This window comes from Podarcis liolepis, assembly GCF_965112155.1.
Source record: "Podarcis liolepis genome assembly, chromosome: Z".
In the NCBI taxonomy this organism is placed as follows: domain Eukaryota; kingdom Metazoa; phylum Chordata; class Lepidosauria; order Squamata; family Lacertidae; genus Podarcis; species Podarcis liolepis.
Window position 1 is genome coordinate 38,399,394 of NC_139570.1, and position 18,477 is coordinate 38,417,870.

The 18,477-nt window shown below is 45.4% G+C and overlaps 3 protein-coding genes across 11 annotated transcripts in view; 2 read left to right on the forward strand and 1 right to left on the reverse strand.

Annotated features, from left to right (window-relative positions):
• The first annotated feature begins 1,884 nt into the window (after nt 1–1,884).
• Nucleotides 1,885–12,857, forward strand: DPH7 (diphthamide biosynthesis 7). Of its 2 annotated transcripts, none has more exons than XM_083485574.1 (10): nt 1,885–2,205; nt 3,760–3,922; nt 4,993–5,132; nt 6,970–7,057; nt 7,920–8,011; nt 8,711–8,874; nt 9,144–9,216; nt 9,353–9,418; nt 9,703–9,875; nt 11,180–12,857. In XM_083485574.1, the coding sequence occupies exons 2-10, from the start codon at nt 3,782–3,784 to the stop codon at nt 11,620–11,622; spliced, it is 1,380 nt and encodes a 459-aa protein (XP_083341700.1). In that variant the 5' UTR covers nt 1,885–2,205; nt 3,760–3,781; the 3' UTR covers nt 11,623–12,857. The 2 variants fall into 2 exon arrangements, with proteins under 2 accessions (XP_083341700.1, XP_083341699.1); XM_083485573.1 differs by lacking the exon at nt 1,885–2,205 and adding an exon at nt 2,278–2,645.
• A 1,007-nt stretch (nt 12,858–13,864) lies between these two features.
• On the reverse strand, nt 13,865–15,264 carry MRPL41 (mitochondrial ribosomal protein L41). Its single transcript, XM_083485606.1, has 2 exons — nt 13,989–15,264; nt 13,865–13,957 (listed from the first exon to the last, which is right to left on the reverse strand). The coding sequence occupies exon 1, from the start codon at nt 14,883–14,885 to the stop codon at nt 14,478–14,480; it is 408 nt and encodes a 135-aa protein (XP_083341732.1). The 5' UTR covers nt 14,886–15,264; the 3' UTR covers nt 13,865–13,957; nt 13,989–14,477.
• Nucleotides 15,265–15,379: 115 nt separating this feature from the next.
• The window catches only part of PNPLA7 (patatin like domain 7, lysophospholipase), a 100,635-nt gene continuing 97,537 nt past the window's right edge, over nt 15,380–18,477 (forward strand). For 3 of the 8 annotated variants that reach the window (XM_083485503.1, XM_083485504.1, XM_083485505.1), the window contains exon 1: nt 15,383–15,568. In XM_083485503.1, coding sequence (XP_083341629.1) covers nt 15,533–15,568 — 36 coding nt within the window. In that variant the 5' untranslated portion in view covers nt 15,383–15,532. Of the gene's footprint in view, nt 15,569–18,477 lie in introns of all 8 variants that reach the window. The other 5 variants (XM_083485506.1, XM_083485509.1, XM_083485510.1 and 2 more) reach the window with 2 other exon arrangements.

Below are 18,477 nucleotides of genomic sequence, written 5' to 3' on the forward strand. Positions count from 1 at the left end.
TGTATGTAATGGAACCACTATGATTGTAACTAATGCCTTATCTCGGTGGGGAGGGGTGTTATGTATTGAAGTTCTCACCCTGGCCACCAGGGGTATTGTGTATGTATACAGTTTTCACTCAGGTCCACATCAGTTAATTTAGGCGGGAAACATAGGCGCCGACTCCATGGGGCCTGAGGGGGCCCGAGCCCCCTCAAAAATTCGTTTGGGGGGGCTAAGCCCCCCCAATAATCTCGGGCGCCCCTCCAGCAGAGCGCCACCGCCGCCCCTCCCCCAGCCCAAAATGCACAGGGTCGGGCTGCATGCCTCCTGCCCTCCCTCCCGAGCAAAAGCTCCACCCAATTTCCTTCGGAGCTGATTAATAGGCGCAGCACACTCTCCCCTATTCGCTCACTAGGAGGCGGCGCCACTTTATCTGCATATTCATGAGCTTATTTATTATTCATGAGCTCCCCCCCCCCAATATTTTTTATAAGTCTGCGCCCCTGGCGGGAAACCCTGGGTTGTTGTTACAATGTTGACAGCTGGCTGCCTATAAAAGCAGGCCAACTGAACTGTTTGCTGTTCAGTTCAGTTCCAGCTTACTTATAAAAAACTACTTGGAGAAATCTCTGTGTCATCTGCTATGTCCACCCACTATTTAATATAACTTGCTTTATTTTTTCTTGATGAAAGATGTATAACAGTCTTGGCTACAAAGTACAATAATATATTAATAAAATTATAAACACATACACACAACAATATATAAACATACTGGAACATTGATTTCCAACAAGCCTACACCATGCAGAAAAAGTCTGTGGAGGGGGGAAGTTTTAGTGGGGTGGCTCCCAGGCCCCATTTGAGCTTCCCAACGTGGAGCACATGAAATATGACCCTTTTATTGCTTCTATCCTTTTTATTTTAAAAATATTTTTATTGATTTTTTAAAATGAAAATCTAACAATTAAAGATGCAGCTCACTCATAAAGTTCAAGAATCTGCAGTAGAAAAATATCAGACCCTCCAAATGTCCCTATTTTCCAAGGACAGTCCCAAATTTACAGAAGATGTCCCTGTTTCTGATTTGACCTCAGAATGTCCCGCTTTTCCTTAGGACTTCCCTATTTTCATTGGACAAATGTTGGAAGGTATGGTAGGATGTCCCTATTTTCATCAGAGAAATGTTGCACGATATCGAGTTATCTGACCCTCAAGCCATCTAAAGGCAGTCCTGTATAGGGATTTTAAAAAATGTTTAATGTTTTTTATTGTGTGTGTGTCTGTGTGTGTGTATGTCTCTCTCTCTCTCTCTCTCTCTCTATCTATCTATCTATCTATCTATCTATCTATCTTGGAAGCCTCCCATAGTGGCTGGGGCAACCCAGTCAGATATGTGGAGTCTATATAGTAAAATTATTATTATGGAATAGGATGTCCCTACTTTCATTGGAGAAATGTTGGAGGGTATGAAATATGCAGTAAAACAAAAGAATGGTCAGGGTTGGTCGGGGGGAAGGGTCCAATTAGAAGCAAATTAGAAGCACATTTATATATTAGCAAGAAGTAGATGCCATGTTTTGAGTTCAAACATTGGTGTATACACAGAGGGATATCTGGCGAGATGTGGGATTTTCATCTGTACTGTATTTCCATTCAGTCAGCAGTAGACTTCTGAATGATAGATGTGGACTCTAAATTGTGCAAGTCATCTGCTATACATTCTGTACACTTAATTTGACATCCTGCCATATGACAAAAAAATTGTGTCCTTTTGTCCTCCTGCTACTCTTTAAAAAGGCAGGTTCCCCCCCCCCCCATAGGGTTATTCCCCACACTTCACTGTGCCATGTTTGAGGGTTGTCTCAATAAAACGGCCGCTCTCTGACCAAACTGGCTGGCAGTGCTCCAGGTGCCACATCATACCCATTTCCCACATTGGCTTAGTACTTGGTCGCTTCGGGCGGGCAGCGCCATCACTTGGGGAACTCCCTGCCTTTTGAGATCAGGCAACCTTCGCTCTTCGCGTTTCTTCGGCGCCTCTCCCTGTTGAGGCAATACCTTCCCCAGTCTCTTAAAAAGTTGGCGCGAGTTTTTAACGTGTTGCACTGTTGTCTGCGTTAAATAGGGTTGTGAATTTTTTTCTCGATTCTCTGCCGTTTCACCTTTTTGCAAACCGCTTTGGGGGATTATTTTTGTGTAAAAAAACGACAACACAATCATGTGGTGCATTCAATTTTATTAAACAAACAATAAAGCAATACAAATAAAAAAGAATTGTTTTAAATGTTGAAACCCGCCCTAGGGGCCTTAGGGTTAAGGACGGAAAATAACAACAACATCGGTGGTGGTGGTGACGATGGTGGAGAGAAAGGCGGCCCAAGTAGCCGAGCGAGTGAGCCCTCCCCACAATGGCCACCTTCCTAGACCGAGGGAGAGGAGGAGGAGGAGACGCTTCAGGTCGTCTCAGGCCTGGAGAGGAGGAGGGAAAGGCCGAGGGGGCGGCGGCAGCGAGCGAGCGAGCGATCGTCCTGACCCGGCCTCGCCTTCCCTTCCCCGCCGCCGCCTCGCCTCATTCACTCCCCCTCAGAGGCGGGGAGAAGATTGTGGGGTGGCTGCCGCGTTTCCGCTTCGCCTCCGTCGGGAATCGGGACGGCCGTGAGGTGGGACATGCTGTGGTGCTGATAGGGAGGCTGAGAGGGGCTTCTTCACCCTCGACCCACGGATAGCCTGCGTGGTTTTTTTGTGGGGAAACGGGGTGGGGGTGGAGGATTAAGAGACGGGCCATCCCACCCTCCACCCCTGCACACCTTATGTGGGGCTTTATTGATGTCTAGTGTGTGCGGGGGGTGTGTATTATAGTTTTTGTTTGTTACCACGTTATGTATTTTTGTGTTTTAATATTGCAAAAGCGCCCTGTATTCCTCGGATGAAGGGCAGTCTAGAAATGTCATAAGTAAAAATAAAATTGTGCGGGGCTCTGCCGCGTGAGGAGTGCGTTGAAAGAAGGGGAGTTTTAAAGCCTCTTTCTCCTGGATTCCAGGGTGTCTGAAGTAGTTGTATGTGTGTTTGTGTGTGAAGGATTAAGGAGTGTGTGCCCCCCCTTCACACCCATTATCCATGGGGCTTTATTTATTCATAGCATAGGGTTCTGCTGTGCTAGGGTGGATTAGGAGAGGGACTTTGCAAGTCCTCGTGGATTTGAGGGCGACTGTCAAGTAGTTTGTGTGAGTGTGTGTGGGATTAATTAGGGGACCCCCCCTTCCAAACACAACTTTCCCACCCACAATATTTCAAGCTTCTTTATGCCCAACAGATGGGGGGTCTACTGTGTTGAGGTAGGTTAAAATAGGGAGATTGTAAATCCTCACGCCCTCCAGGAGATGGCTTTGAGGGTGACTGTGAGATAGTTTGTGGGGTGGGGGAGTATTAATTTTCTTTTGTTGGGGGCGGGGAGGAGTGTTCAGAAGGGGACAGAGCCTCCTTCTGAGTGCCTCTTCTTCCAAACATACTCATATAACTTTACAGTTGCCCTCAATCTATAGTCTGCAGGTTGTGGAGGATACATAGGTGTGTGTGTGGGGGGTGTCTCCCTCTTTTAACCTGTTGCTGTTGGGGATAGAATGAGTTAAAAAGAGGGACTTCTCCCAACCACCTGGAGATAGATTATATGTAAAGTGTGAAGTTGATGCATGATGTGTAAAGTGTGAAGTTGATGCACAATTTGGAATGTCAGGGTTGCTGATTCTGCTTTTCTTGTGCTTCCCTTCCTTCCAGACCAGGATGAGTGTCCACTAACATGGCTCTGCAGTGTAAGATTCAGACCTTGCAGGTGGTTGACACAGAATACAGTGCTGATGCCGTAGAGTGGTGCCCTGTGGAGGGCTGGCACAGCATCCTGGCATGTGGCACCTACCAACTCAAGAAACCTGACAGCAGTGTGAGTGGCCCTTTCTGGTGTTGCCTATGCAGTGAAAAGAGCTCCAGCAGTTTCAAGTTAACAGTTCCTTGAAACATATTTTGGGGTTGTTGTTAAGGTGCTTTGATGTTAAGGCTTAGGATGGATTGTCTATAACTTGTTTTCTCATTCTTCCCACTTTTGGCTCATCCACCTCAACTCTATGCAGAATGAAAAGTTGATTTTGCTTGCATACAGCAGTATTGGGGAACCTTTGGCTCTCTGATATGTTGCTGAACTACAGATTCCAGCAGCCCTAGCAAATGTGGCGAGGGATGATAGGAACTGCAGTTCAGCAACATTTGGTGGGCCAGATATTTCCTATGCCTGGGATACTGTCCTTCTGATTCAAAACCTTGCTTGGGTCAAAACCCCATTTATAATCCAACACTACTAAATAGTCCAACAAGAACAGCAGATACTACAGGATTAAACTAGCGTACCTGCTGCTGTATTGTTTTAAACAGGATCCAGCTAGATAAAATACTGTAATTTCGAAGATAACCAACCACTCAAAACACATTAAGATTGTAGCTTAAGGTGCTCTTAAGCAAACCATTCTTCTTTCATCCCCTCTTGAATAAGAATATGTGTGATATTGAAGTTTCTGTTGCAGGGATTAATGAGATAATATTGAGATAATGTACAAGAAAAGACTTGAACACTGTAGATATGCTAAGTTTTAATCATTTTGACAGGAAGTGTATAGCAGTAGTAGTTTTTATTCAGGCTAGAATAAAATTGGTTTTCTATCTCAATTGGTTTTCCATATCTTGGCTTGTCCCAAATAACTCCCAAATGAGTTTAAGTGAGCTGTTCACCTCTCCTTCCCACCTAGGTGTGACAGTGGCCTATGTCTTCTTTAGCAGAGGTGACAAGAGCAATGGGGCAAACTTCCTGAGGGGACTGATGCACAGGAATTTCTTATGTTCTCTAGCTGTGCAGTTGACGGGTAGTTCAGGGACAGCAGGTAGTTGAATGTGGGAGAGAGGAAGAGATGGGGTGAGGCAATGTCTCAAAGTGATAGTTTTTGATTTTGCTTCCCATTGCAGGCTGGTGAGAGCCCTGAAGGGAACAATGAGCCCCATGTGCGCCTGGGCCGCCTCTACCTGTATTACTTTGGAGAACAAATTTTCACACCACTGACTGAGATCCAAAGGCTGGAAACGGCTGCCCTGCTGGACATTAAATGGTAATGCTGGAGACAAAGACCAGACCAACACCTAAGCAGTTCTTCCTCATGTTGTTTGGTAGCACATGCAGGGCTGTCTTAAGCATATCCAGCACCGTGGTGCAAAGCTTCCTCCAGCACCCCCCATTTCCCATAATTTTTTAGGGAGGACAGCACTGCTGGCAGGGCTGGAGGAGGCGGGCAGTGGCTGGGGCGCAGCTCCTCTGGTGGGGAAGAGGCGGAGGCTGGACACGGCGCCTCCCGGCTCAGCTGTCTGCTTCGTGCCACAGTGGCCATGGCAGACGGAGGCTCTGGGCACAGCACTGCTTTGGCGTGGCATGGCGGAGGCGGGTGAGGGTGAGGGTGGCGAGCCGATGCTGGGGGCCACTGCATCCACCCTCCACCACTTCCCTGGTGCCCTCCAGAATGTGGTGCCCTGGCGCCCCACGCCACTAGCCTCTATGGGTAAGACGCCCCTGAGCATATGCAAAGAGTTTTTTTCCCTTGGAGGGGAAATGACAACTTTCCACTAAGGGCACTATACCCTTTCACCAGCACTGGATTTGTGGAGAAAGTGTTGGGTGTGGGCTGAAGGCTTGCTTCTCCCATAGACTCTAGCTTATGGCCTTGGTCATGTCATCCTGGTTTGGTTCCCCATCTATAAAATGGGAAGAGCAGTGTCCAAACTTGCAGTATCGTTGTGAGGGCAAGCCTGTGGCTAAATCAAAGTACTCCTTTCTGTTGAACCCATGTCACCACTACACAGTGCTTTTTAAAAAGAAAAAAGGTGCTGGTATTCACCATGAAGTTGTTACAGTAAGTGCCACACATTTAACATTTTGGGGGGAAGGTGCCAGTACTGCATACCCTTGAGTACCCTCAGAAAAAAAGCGCTGCTGCTACACCTTAACAGTGATGCAGATCGGTGGTCTTTTTCAGCCTATTGCTCAGTATGATATCTACTGAGCTCAGGACTTGAAAAATTACCACAATCCAATACAACTGATCATAAATATTACATTACAATGTGAATATTATATAGGCAGGTTACAAAATTAAAATAAGTACGATTCGTAATAAAACAGGAGGAACAAGAAGCTAGACCAAAAAATTAAATGTATTACCGTATTTTTCCATGTATAAGATGAGGCAATTCCCCCCCCCCAAAAAAGCTTAACAACTCTGGGCAATTTCTCCCCATTTCCTCAATTTTGAGTCCCCCAAAATAGTCATCTTATACACAGGGGTGGTGTTATACATGGTATATACCATATTGTCCTGAAAATAAGCCACACTTTCCCCCCAAATTTTGACGGTGAAAAGTTAAAGTGCGGCTTAAATTTGCGACCCTACAAAAATTGGCTTTTACTATATCACTGCTGAAACAGACATATGGTAAAATGGAACAAAAATGTTTTATTGCCAACTTGCGAGCTTAAGACTGTTGTGCAATTAATTCTAATGCCATTCATTGCTTTCCCCGTATTTTACAGTGCAGTATTGATTTTTTATTTGCATTTACGGTGCTACGAACAGGTGTTTAACCCACTTGCGGGTCCTCTCTAGTACGCATAGGATTTTCTTCTACATTTGTCATTTACGGGTGTGAGGGCCTGTGGAATTTTAAGGGAGCGGCTTTATATTTGGGTACATTTGTCTTTTTTTCTTTTTTCCCCTTGAATTTTAAAGGTGCAGGTTATATTTGTGTGCTGTTTATATTTGGGCCAATACGATAGATCTCTTGTTATACTGCATTTGAAATGGAGATGAAGTGCTTAAACATGTTAATATTTCATTTATAAAGAGAGGGCCCAGGGACTTACTCTTCTGGGGTATTTATTATTCATTCCTCTTCAAGGTGCCACGTTCCCATTGCAGAACATCCTGTTCTGGGCACTGCAAATGCTAAGGGAGCAGTGGAGCTCTCCCGCTTAACAGGAAGTGAGGTAAGTGAACCGGAATTGAGCTTCATGGTTAGAGTGTGAGCCATAGCTATGCAAAGCGGTTCCTTTTATAGACAGGTATAGGATGTAGCTCTGTGTGGTCATTCCACTTCAGCTTGAATGTATTTTCATGTTAGGAAAGGTAATACAGTGGTGCCTCGCAAGACGAAAAGAATCTGTTCTGTGATTCTCTTCGTCTAGCGGTTTTTTCGTCTTGCGAAGCAAGCCCATTGACGGATTAGCGGATTAGCACTATTAGTGGCTTTTAGCGGCTTATCGGCTTATCGGATCAGCTGATAAGCGGCTTAGCGGCTTAGAAAAAAGGGGGGGAAGGAAAAAAACCCCGCAGGAACTCACAAGACATTTTCGTCTTGCGAAGCAAGCCCATAGGAGATTCGTTTTGCGAAGCACCTCCAAAACGGAAAACTCTTTCGTCTAGCGAGTTTTCCGTCTTGCGAGGCATTCGTCTTGCGGGGCACCACTGTACAATTGAGGGTGCTGACTTTATGTTGCAGGCATTGAATAACTGGGCATTGTCTAAGCACAAGGTTCTTAAGGACAAAGGGACAGTAAAGAGGGAGAAGCAAGGGACAAATAGAAATGTATTGTTATTATTTATTTAAACAAAATACAAGGGTAGTTGAAACTGCTGCAAAAACCTTGGACGTGAAGGCTGGCATGTGAATAGGACTTGAGAGAACAGTCTCTCTTGCTCACAGTGACCGAAATTGTACACATGCTCTGAATTGCCTGAAGAAACTTAATCTGCAGTGGGGTCCAGCTGTATTTTCTTAACTTAGTGTTGGATCTGATGTTCCTCCTTGGGCCTGTCTGGCCTTGATCAGTTTTCTTTTCCCTTCAGTAGAAGAGCTGCAAGCTGGAACCATTGTGCAGCGCTGACCTGGGAGCCGAATGCCTTGCCTTATCTCTTGATTGGTCCACAGGACGAGGGCAGCGGTGAGCAGAGGCCAGTTAGCTAGACATTGGCCCAGTGCTAGCATTGCTGTGTTTTAAAAGTTGGAACAAAATCCCTGCTGTGGGAGGACTGTCTGACAGCTGTGTCTAATGGGAGTCTGCATAAGTTTGTGCCTGGAGTTTGCCTTTCCATGCTCTGTTTTGGGGCTTTGTAAGGGATCTATATGCAGTCACTGAGGGCATATATATTTCTAGTCCCCTACTCCATTCAGCCTATTTTCTGCCCACGCTGAGCAGAGCAAGGTCTTGCACTTCTCAGAGTGCATTACCCCATTGCCTTTGTCTTAGGAATCAGGAGCCTTTATAGCTGCTTGTGTTGCTGTTTGGGCTGTGGGTGCCTTGGGAAAGGCACAGCTGTTTGCCTCATTACACACACACACACACACACACACACACACACACACGTGTATCTTATCCAGCTTGCAGATGTTAGGATACCCTGTTTTCCCCCACAGCGCCTCACAGTGCAAACATTATCAGGGTTTTAAACTGAGTACTCTGACTGCTACTGACCACTTATAGTGGATCTGGGAAATGCTTTAAAATCCAGTTATCTTCTTTTAGTGATGGTTGTGACAGTTTCTGTGGAAGATTTTAAAAAGATTGGCCTTGTGCACAGGAAATTCCCCCTCCTGCTAAAGACTAACCTGTCCTTTCTATTTTGCACTATTTCCCTTGTAGTGGCTGCCCACTGCAGTTGATCAGCAGTGATTCAAAAGGGAGGCTGAACTTGCTGTCCGTTGATGAATCTGCCTCCCTGCACATATTGGAACAGTGGAAGGCACATGACTTTGAGGCCTGGATTGCAGCATTTGACTACTGGAACACATCTATAGTATATTCAGGTCTGCATCTGATGGCGGTAAATGACACATGGGAAGTGCTTAGTTTTTTCTCTAATGCTCACCAAACCACTGTTGCTGGCAATAATGTTGGGTGATTTTTATGCTTCATGTGCATTAGCAGCAAGGCTTGAGCTGGAAACAAAACATTTCCTGCCTTTGGAGGTCTATCTTCTAGCCTTGTGGAGTGGCTCTGTGTCACAGGAAAAAGGTGTCTCATCTCCAGCTATCTATACCGTCACACAGCTTGATCAGTTTTCCCTTTGTTTCAGGTGGAGATGATTGCAAGCTACGGGGATGGGACATCCGGAGCAGCCCGAGAGCTCCCATCTTCACTAGTGAGAGGTAAACAGTAGCCTGTCAGATGAGGGTGCATTGCTCATCTCTCCTCACTGTTTGGGCAGTTGTCTCAAGCAGATTCAAACTGGTGCATCTGATGAAGGTTCTTGCTGCCTAACCTTTGACTTGCATTCTGTGACAGGCATTCAATGGGAGTGTGCAGTATTCAGAGCCATCCACTCCGGGAGGATCTGCTGGCTACAGGAAGGTGAGTTTCCCTGAGATACATTTTGTTATGTACATTTGTCTGGGTTAGTGATAGACGAGTGAGCTGATGGTTGTTTGTGTGTGTCTGTGCTAGAGACTGTGGGAACTTATGGATGGGACCCTGGGTGCCTGAAAAAGAGCATGGTTTGGTTCTAGCTTGGCCTTTGTCTTTATTGATTGCCCTGCAACAGTTAAGTAAGGGTTAGCTAGGAATCTGAAGTCCTCTATTGTGCCCTTGAAAAACCACCTCTTATGGTTTTCTGAGGACTGTTTTTGTTTCTCCAGCTACGATGAACATGTCATGCTGTGGGATACCCGGAATATGAAGCAGCCACTGGCGGACACCCATGTGCAGGGTGGAGTTTGGAGGTTAAAGTGGCATCCAACACAGGAGCACCTACTGCTGGCAGCCTGCATGCACAATGGCTTCAAAATCCTCAATTGCCAAGGCTGTATGGGTGAGTGCTTTGATCTTGGTACCTGGCACCTGGGATGTGTGAGAAAGGCTCAGGGGCTGGCTGAAGCCATATACCTGTGTTTTTAGTACCTTCTTCTGGAGTGAAAGGCAAAAGACAATTTCCAGAGTATATGAAACATTCTTATTCTATTCGGCTACCAACACTCCTAACTTCATCTTGCCGATGAGATCAAATGCTTAAATAATACTCCCAAGGAGCTGGTTTGGTGTTGATCCGTGCTGTTTGCTTGGAGATGCTTGAAAAGGAAAATGCAAATAGGTTAAAGAGGATGTCATTTATACATTCTACCTGAGAATAGATAACTGGGCAGAATATAGTTTCATAAAAACATGATTTATTTTTCCTTAATCAGTGGAAGGTAATATGGAGTAGCCATTAAGTTGTTCCTCCTGCCCAGCAGCAAGAAGAGATGAAAAGTTTAATTCCTGCTAAAAACAGTAGTTGAGAGATAAATTATTTCCTATTTTACTTAATGCTTGACTTGTAATGTAAGCTCTTAGAGCAGGGGTCGGCAAGCTTTTTTGAGGGTGGGCTGGTTCACCGCACCACAAACCTCCTGGTGCATTGGAGTGTGTGTGTGTGCGCGTGTGCATGCGCACATGACAGAAGGGACTTCTCTCTCCTCCAGCCCGTCCCCCTGCCTACCTAGGGTGCTGCCGAGAGGCAGAGGCTGGCGCCGTCAGCTTCAGAGGAGGAACGAGCAGCCCAAAAGGACTGCTTTCGGGCTGCTTGTTCCACCACCGCCGCCGCCACCACCCTCTACCACTCACAAGGGCAGGCACAGGAGCTGCACTTGGCAGAGTGAAGACGGCGGTGGCAAACAGCTTGCTCCAACAAGGGGCTGCTGGAAATGCTCTTGGCCAGATGAGCCCAGCCCCCTTCCTCTTCTTGGCCATGTGCAGCCGCCGCTCACTCATTGGCCAGGGCCTCAAACCTTAGCAGGCGATTGGCCAGCGATTTGCTATACGAGGAGGAGGAGGGAGGAGATTCTGCTGCAGTGAGGGGAAAGCGGGGAAATGGTGGGGGGGGGGGAAATGGCACCCGGGCCCGAGAAAACCCCCATGGATTCCCCTCACCGATCCATGGAACTGGCCATGGGCCGTATCTGGCCCATGGGCCTTAGGTTGCCAACCTCTGTTTTAGAGCATTGTGGTAAACTGGAGTAAAAGCCTATTTAATAAAATTTAAAACTGAATATGGCTACCATTGTTGAAAATGGTGATTACTTATGCAACTTAATTGTCATCTAACATGTGTCTGTCCTTTCCTTTCTTGTCCCTCAGTGGAGAACAAAGAGGAATGCACTGTTCTTTCCTCTTATATCTTGCATAATTCCTTGGCTTATGGAGCTGATTGGTCGAGGCTTTCTCTGAGCGACCCCCTGGAGCTATCTGCAGTGATGCCTGTAGTTCCTATGGAGCAAGAAGCAAGGCGAGTGGATCTCAAAGCCCAGAACCTGAAGATAGTTTATGAATCCCCTACGGCCACCTTTGATGTGGTGTTGGAGGAAGAGGATCAAACCCCTGGCTTGCCGATCCAAGAAGAAAGTAGCTTTGACCTGCTGGGACCACGTACTGATGAAAAAGGTTCAGAAACCAAAGCACACAGTGAAACAGACTTGGTCAAAGTCAAAAAAGAGACCAGCCTCTTAGCAACATGTTCTTTTTATGATAATGTCCTACATGTTTGGAAATGGGAGGCTAGCCAGACTGCTACTTTGTCCTGAACATTGTGCTAATTAAAGTTATGGTATGCCTGCCTTTTTCAGTAGCAGGCCTTTTTAGTACTAGGGTTTGAAAGACAGATATAGATTTTTGGTAGGAAGGCCCTGATGGAGTTCCTATCACCTCTTCTATATCAGATTTCCAGCTTTATTCCTGGGAGTCTTTCATCGCTCTGAGAGCTTTGAAGACTCCTCAGACACTTCAGGGATGTGTTCTCTCCCTTCTCCATCCATTTTATTCCTTGCTGCAGAAATAAGATTACTACACTGATGAAGTTCTCTTATTCCACTATATATTCTACAGACAGCAGTTCCTCTTAGTTTGGGGTTAAAGTAGGGTTTCCATATTTCAAAAAGTGAGAATCTATACAGAAAAGTTTTTGAGCTTTCTTCGGGCCAAAGTTGTTGAGCTAGTTTTAAGGGAAATTGCCAAAAACAACACTGCCATACGTCTGATTTTCCCGTGCGTTTAAGCGATTTCCGCCTGGACACTGTTTCTGATGGCCAATTACCGTCTATGTCCGGGAAATTCTGGATGTATCGCAACCCTAGTTAAGGTCTCTCTCCCTATGTGATCAAGGAGATCTGAGGATGAGCAAATAAAAGTTATGCTATCAGCTATTCTCTCCTATTTTTCCAATGAAGTAAACTTGACTTGCTATCTATTATGCAGCAAGGAAAGCTATTCCATACTACTTTGCCCTTCTTGGGGTAAACACATCCAGGCTACTTTACTCTTGACACCAGCTGAAAATAAGTGGCAGCCTGTGTGTGTCTCTTATCTTGCCTCATTGTTCAGTAGCCATCTAAATGGAGAACTCTTCTCAGTTAAGAACTTGAGGAGGAGGGAGGGGAAATGCTAAAATACAGAGCAGCACGTTTCATGCTTCTATTGTCTACCTCCCCCTCACAGGAAAGGCAAAGTATCACTCTGGCTATATGCTTCAGGTTTGGTTGAATATGTTACTGGGAACACATAAGCTAAGGGGAAAAGGGATGCAAATTACTCATGCATTTCCATATCACAGAAGTGAACAACACCAGCAACAATCAGTGCTAAGAGTGGGGTACTTGCCTGAAACCCTGATATGGCCCTTGCAAGTTCCTCAATGCTGCATAAATTCATGCTGAAGGAGACTTGTAATTTGAGACACTACAATGTAGGGTGTTTGTGTATAAATACGCACATCAGTATTGTAAACAAAATTAAAAAATATTTTTGATCTTTTTAAAATAAAGAGTGATGTCTTTTGTTGGTTACAACCTTCCAATTGTTCATTTTTTTAGTCTTTGGGTGTAGGACCTAAGTTAATGTGAGTGTTTGGGTTATGTTTGTATTGTTGCTTGCCACCACATGATGCCTTAAAAGGTAAAGGGACCCCTGACCATTAGGTCCAGTTGCGGACAACTCTGAGGTTGTGGCGCTCATCTCACTCTATGGGCCGAAGGAGCTGGTGTACAGCTTCCAGGTCATGTGGCCAGCATGACTAAGCCGCTTTTGGCAAACCAGAGTCAAATTAATGCTATAATTTTTATTTTATACATTTACGGTACATATTGCCTTTATTCCATTATAAAACTCAAGGTGGCATACTTAGTCCCACTCCTATAGGCCCTCACCAAAGTCTTGTGTGCTTTCAGACAATGTCTCATGTGAGACATTAGCCCGCAAACTACCGGTAGTTCCTTGCTGCTGCAGAAGCAGACTGGCCCTTTCCTCCCTAATGGAGCAATGCACAGCAAGCCAGGCTTAATTGTGCTATTAGTGTGAGACCTGTACGTTGCTCAGTGAACCAATGGTGTAGCTGGCATTACTGCAACTGTAGTGGGCACCAGTTTTGATACCAAATATTTTAAAAATGAATAGCTTTTTTGCAGTTCTCCACGTAATTCTAATTTACATTCAACAGTCTACTTACTATAAGATAGCTCTGGTATCTTAACTGTAAATGATAATAAATTATATTTGGTGAGGCCAATGCTTCCACATTAAAAATAAGTCCTCCCATAGCAATAATAATGGACTCCCAAGAATTATTTTCAGGAACACTGCTTCTAGAGCAGGATTATCCCATTGTTAAGTAGATTGTGCCACTTCAATCAATTCAGTGGTCAGGAAGACATACCTTGAAGGGCTTTCCTGAATAGGCAGCTTACCTAGTTGAAAGTTTATTGCCTGCTATGTAGGAAAACAAATGTTTAGAGCCTATACATCCATTTTGTGCAGAGAAAGAGAATGAGCCTCCACATTATATAAACTCTTTATTTAAACAAAAATATGACCAATGTTTGCTGCCTGCTTCCTCAGTCTCTTTAATATCTATCTATGATAGGAGGCCTAGATTCACATGCCAACTATACATGCCAACTATACATGCCAAGCTATACATGCCAACTTCCAAACAATCCAGTAAAATTGTTCCACTGAGTAGCATTTCCAAAAACAACGGAAACGAAAACCACCAACACTTGGGACTTGCATAAATTCTTCCTGCTCTGCTTGCATGACTGTGTCCACAAGATTTGGTATGTGTGTGATGTATCCCTTATAGTTTTCCAACAGAGCAGCTGGCAAAACTGCGGTGCTCTTCTGGCTTTCTACATTCCTTGCTTGCTTGCCCAGACCTCTGAGATCGCTCAATGAAAAGAAAGCAGGAACTTATTGAAGATACCCAAGAGTTTCCACTTAGTTCCAATCCTTTGGTGTCTTGCTCCTTTTAAGAGATGAAATGGTTTGCAAAGAGTGAATACTTCAAGTGTTGTTTTTTTAACTTTTCTTAAATATTTTGTTGCTTAATAAATGTGTGGAAGTCCCCCCCTTCACACCAGCTTTCCTTCCACTTGCAACCAACGCCGTCCTAGCGCACGAAGTTCTTGGGGAAGAGCTGAAAGAGTTTGCCTTCCTGGGTCGGCTCGAAGCCGTACTTCTCCAGCTGCTGCAGGTTGAAGGTACCGGCCTTGACGTCCTTCTCGATCTCGGAGGCGACCGTCTGTTGGAAGAGGGCGCGGGCCGTGAGGGGCTGCTCACTGCCGGCGGGGGCCCGGTAGGAAACATAAGGCCTCAGCTTGAAGCCGCTCAGGTCCGGCACCACCAGGCGCGGCACCTTCTCCGGCACCAGCTTAAACTTTCGGTTGCGCGTTAGGTAGCCCAAGGGGTGCGCGCCGCGGCTCTTGTAGAAAGTGCGCGGGCCCCGCTTGCTCGTCCAGGCGGCCGTGCGGTCTGCGCCGCGCACCAGGCCCCGCGTCACTTCGCTCAACAGCCCCATGGATAGATAGGCAGGTGCTTGCTAAGGAGAAATGAAAGTACCCGAGCCTCGTTGATCTCTGGCCTACTTTACCTTACAGCACTACTCCCCCTTCTCTCAGGCACACATCAATGCCGCTCGTTCTCATTGGGTAATAAGCGCATAGCCAATCGCTGTCTTCCATATTTTCATTTCACCAATTAGGGGATTGGAGGGGAGGTCCAATTCTCTGACAGATTATTGGAGGGGAGGCTCGGGACCAATCAGAGTCAACATTTACTTAAAAGGGTCTCGGCCTGGAGGTTTATAGGAAGGAGGGGACGCACAAGGATTACAACCTTAAGGATGATCGCAATTTTGATTGGCCAACGTGACTGCTCTACTTGGGCTGATGGGAAATGTAGTCCCAAAAAAGTCAGAGAGCGCACAAGCTTGGGAAAGGTAACTAGTGTAGTACGAAACTTTCTGGACGGAAATGACGTTAAAACCCCCCAAACGGAAGTAACCCCACTTGACCTCCGCTTTGAACTTTGCCCCTTGACACAGCCCCCGCCCGCAGGGCTCTCTCCTCAGGGAAAAGAACCGTTAGCGCCTCCTCCCCTTTTACTCCCCACCTTTCCATTCTCCCCTCCCCGGAGGCTGCTTTGGCTGCCTGTGGAGACCCAGCCATGGAGAGCGATGACATCTGCTCCTCCCCTCCGCAGGTACGTGGCCTCCTCCCTCAGCGCGGCGCCCTTGTCCGCGCTTCGTTTCCCTTCACGGGCTTCCTCTCCCCCACCCCACCCCCCACCCCGCATCCGCACGGCTTTAAAGGGCTCCCTTGAGAGAGCGGAGGGGGGCAGCCGTCGTCGAGGTTGTGGTGGTTGTTATTTAGGAGCGTTGGACCGGGGGAAATCTGCGTTCAAATCCTCACTCAGCCGTAGCCGCTCAATTGGGTGTCCTTTGGCCAGTCGTTCTCTTTTAGCCTACCTCACAGGGTTGTTGTGGGGATAAAGTGTGCATGTGCTTGTTGGCTGAGAGGTGAGGGGAGATCACTAATGGAAGTTACGTTGTTGTTGTTCCATTTATATCCTGCTTATTTCACAAGATTTGTTTGTAGTAAAATGAATAAGACAATATTATTACCAGTAAAACATGTTTAAAAGCATTGAAAAGATAATTGAAAACAATGATAAGTTAAAAGGCAGATATCATTCCCTTCCTTTCAAGGAGTCCACGGTGACAGATACATCAGCCTATTATATAAGCAATTAAACGTTATAAAAACAGTTAAAAACACTCTCTGAACTAGTGGTGTTTGGGTTGCTATGAATAACATCATTCAGGCATAGTTTCACTCAGCCATAGGCATTTTTGCACATGTTTTAAACTCCTCCTGAAAGTTAGTTACAAGGGAGACAGAAGCACCTCACCAGAGAGGGCATTCCACAAATGGGGAACTGCCACAGAGAAGGCCCTGCTATGGATCAATGCCAACCAGGCAGTCTCAGCTTTACATATGTGGCAAAAATTTTTTGGGAAAAGGGCATGGGGTTCCGCGAAAAATGACTTTGGCAATCCCACCTGCCATTGAACCCAAAACAGTATACAATTTTGGCTTTCGGCAAGATTGCTGGAACGAACTCCTATGTAAGTTGCAGGCTTACTATACTATTGTATACAGTTTTCAAATTCAGAGGCTGTATGCTACTTAATGCAAGTTATTGAAGAGAAGCAGGAAAGGAAGTTGCCTTCAGGTCCTGCTTTAAGATTTTCCTGGAGGCAAGCGCCCTAACTTAGTGCTATAGAATGTGTGTTATATCCAATATTGCTTCTGTTCAGAATAGGTTCATTGAAATTGATGGGCATGACTAATATTGATTTCAGTGGGTTCACTCTGAGTGGCTAGTTACAACCTTGTTGTTTGTATGCAGAAGGCCTTAGGTTCAATCATTGGAATTTCCAGTTAGGCCGAGAAGGACTTTGGTCTGAAACCCCAGAGATCTGTTGCCACTTAGTGTAGGCACTACTAAGCTAGGTAGACAGATGGCCTGACCTGGTGTAAGGAAGCTTTTCATGTCTCTGTGAACTTTAGATCTGATTCATGATTCTCTTAGGTCCTTAAAGGGTGGCTCTATCAGCTGCCATTAGCCAAACCCCCATGTTTCATGATGGTCTAACGAGGAGTAGTTCAACTCAGAGTACTTGATCCTGGGATCATAAAACTGGGGAGAATATTGCATTCAATCCTTGCTTGTGAACGTCATTGAAGGCATTTGTATGGTCTCTGTTAGAAGAAAGCTGGTGCTCTAGTTGAAATTTGGATCTCATACAGCCAGAAAGTTGTCACTTCCCAGGGAGTTGTTGTTTATTTCTATAACACTGCTTAATATACCAATTCATTTGCAATATCACTTATCCTGAGGCACCCACACTTGGCTGCCCATTCACCATTGTGAGAGCATAGAGAGTAACCCCTGTCTTCCGTTCTCACATTTGAATACTGTCCAGAGGCATTTCTGCTGTCTAGGTGTGCTTAGAGGAGGGATAGGGAACCTGTGGCTCTCCAGATGTTGTTAAACTCCCACTAGCCCCTATCAGTATGGCCAGTGGTCAGGGATGATGTGGGCAATGGGCCCAACATTATTTGAGGGCCACAGCTTCCCCATCCCTTGCTTATTGGTTCCACTGTTGATATCCCTATTTTGGTTCTTGTTCCCCTCTTGATTCCACCCACCTTTCAGATGGTCCTAATCTTTTTGCTCTTGTATTTTAATATGTCAAATGTCCCATGTTTCATCTGTTAGGGACTACTTTTGTTTACACTGAAAATGCTCCCCCTATGCTGTATGAACCTGCTTCTGATGTGTATCACATATGAACCTAAAACTGAAGTTTGCTTTCTAACTGTCTTGGTGTGATGGCCACAATGTCTTGCCATCCAAGAAAGTGGAACTCATAACTTTGTTTACTGATGGTTTGCTTACTCATGTTACTCAAAAAACTGTACTTGCCCCTTTAGTGCTCTTTGGAATTGTCTTTAGAATGCCTCTGACTGGCCAATCTCTTTCCTTTTTCATATTCCTCCTCAAAACCCACTTCTTCTGTGAATAATTTGGTATTTACCTGCTAGTAAATACTATGTCTTATGCTTGCTAAACCTAAGTGCATGTAACTTCAACATTTGCTTATTCTTCCTTCGTATACATGTAACTGGAATAATTGCCTATTCTTCCCTGGTTCAATGCTGCTTCCATTTCCCCCTCCCCCCTTGCCTCTGTTGTCTTCTTTGTGTGACTTTACAGATTTGTAAGCCCTTTAGGGCAGGGACCTGATATCTCACATTTAATAAAGTGCCATGCACAGAGGTGATATTGTATGATAATAAAACATACAAATGAATGAACCTAATGGTGTGAGTGTGTTTTCTGAGTGTTATCTTTTAGATCCAACTTACTGCTTGAGGAATATTTGGTTTCTAAATAAACATCCTGATATGTAAAATCTTGAGGCTCCCCCCCCCCACTTGCTGTTTGCCATCTTTTAGATGAACAACTTGAAGCTATTCACTCTGTGTTTAGTACTATACACATTGAGGGTTAGTGTGTGTATTTACCATGCTAATTTGTACCAA

Coding starts and splice junctions, on each gene's coding strand:
- MRPL41 (XM_083485606.1), bottom strand. CDS start 14,885: ATGGGGCTGTTGAGCGAAGTGACGCGGGGCCTGGTGCGCGGCGCAGAC.
- DPH7 (XM_083485574.1), top strand. CDS start 3,782: ATGGCTCTGCAGTGTAAGATTCAGACCTTGCAGGTGGTTGACACAGAA. Junction 5,133..6,969: donor GCCCTGCTGGACATTAAATG/GTAATGCTGGAG, acceptor TTCCTCTTCAAG/GTGCCACGTTCCCATTGCAG. Junction 8,012..8,710: donor TCCACAGGACGAGGGCAGCG/GTGAGCAGAGGC, acceptor TTTCCCTTGTAG/TGGCTGCCCACTGCAGTTGA.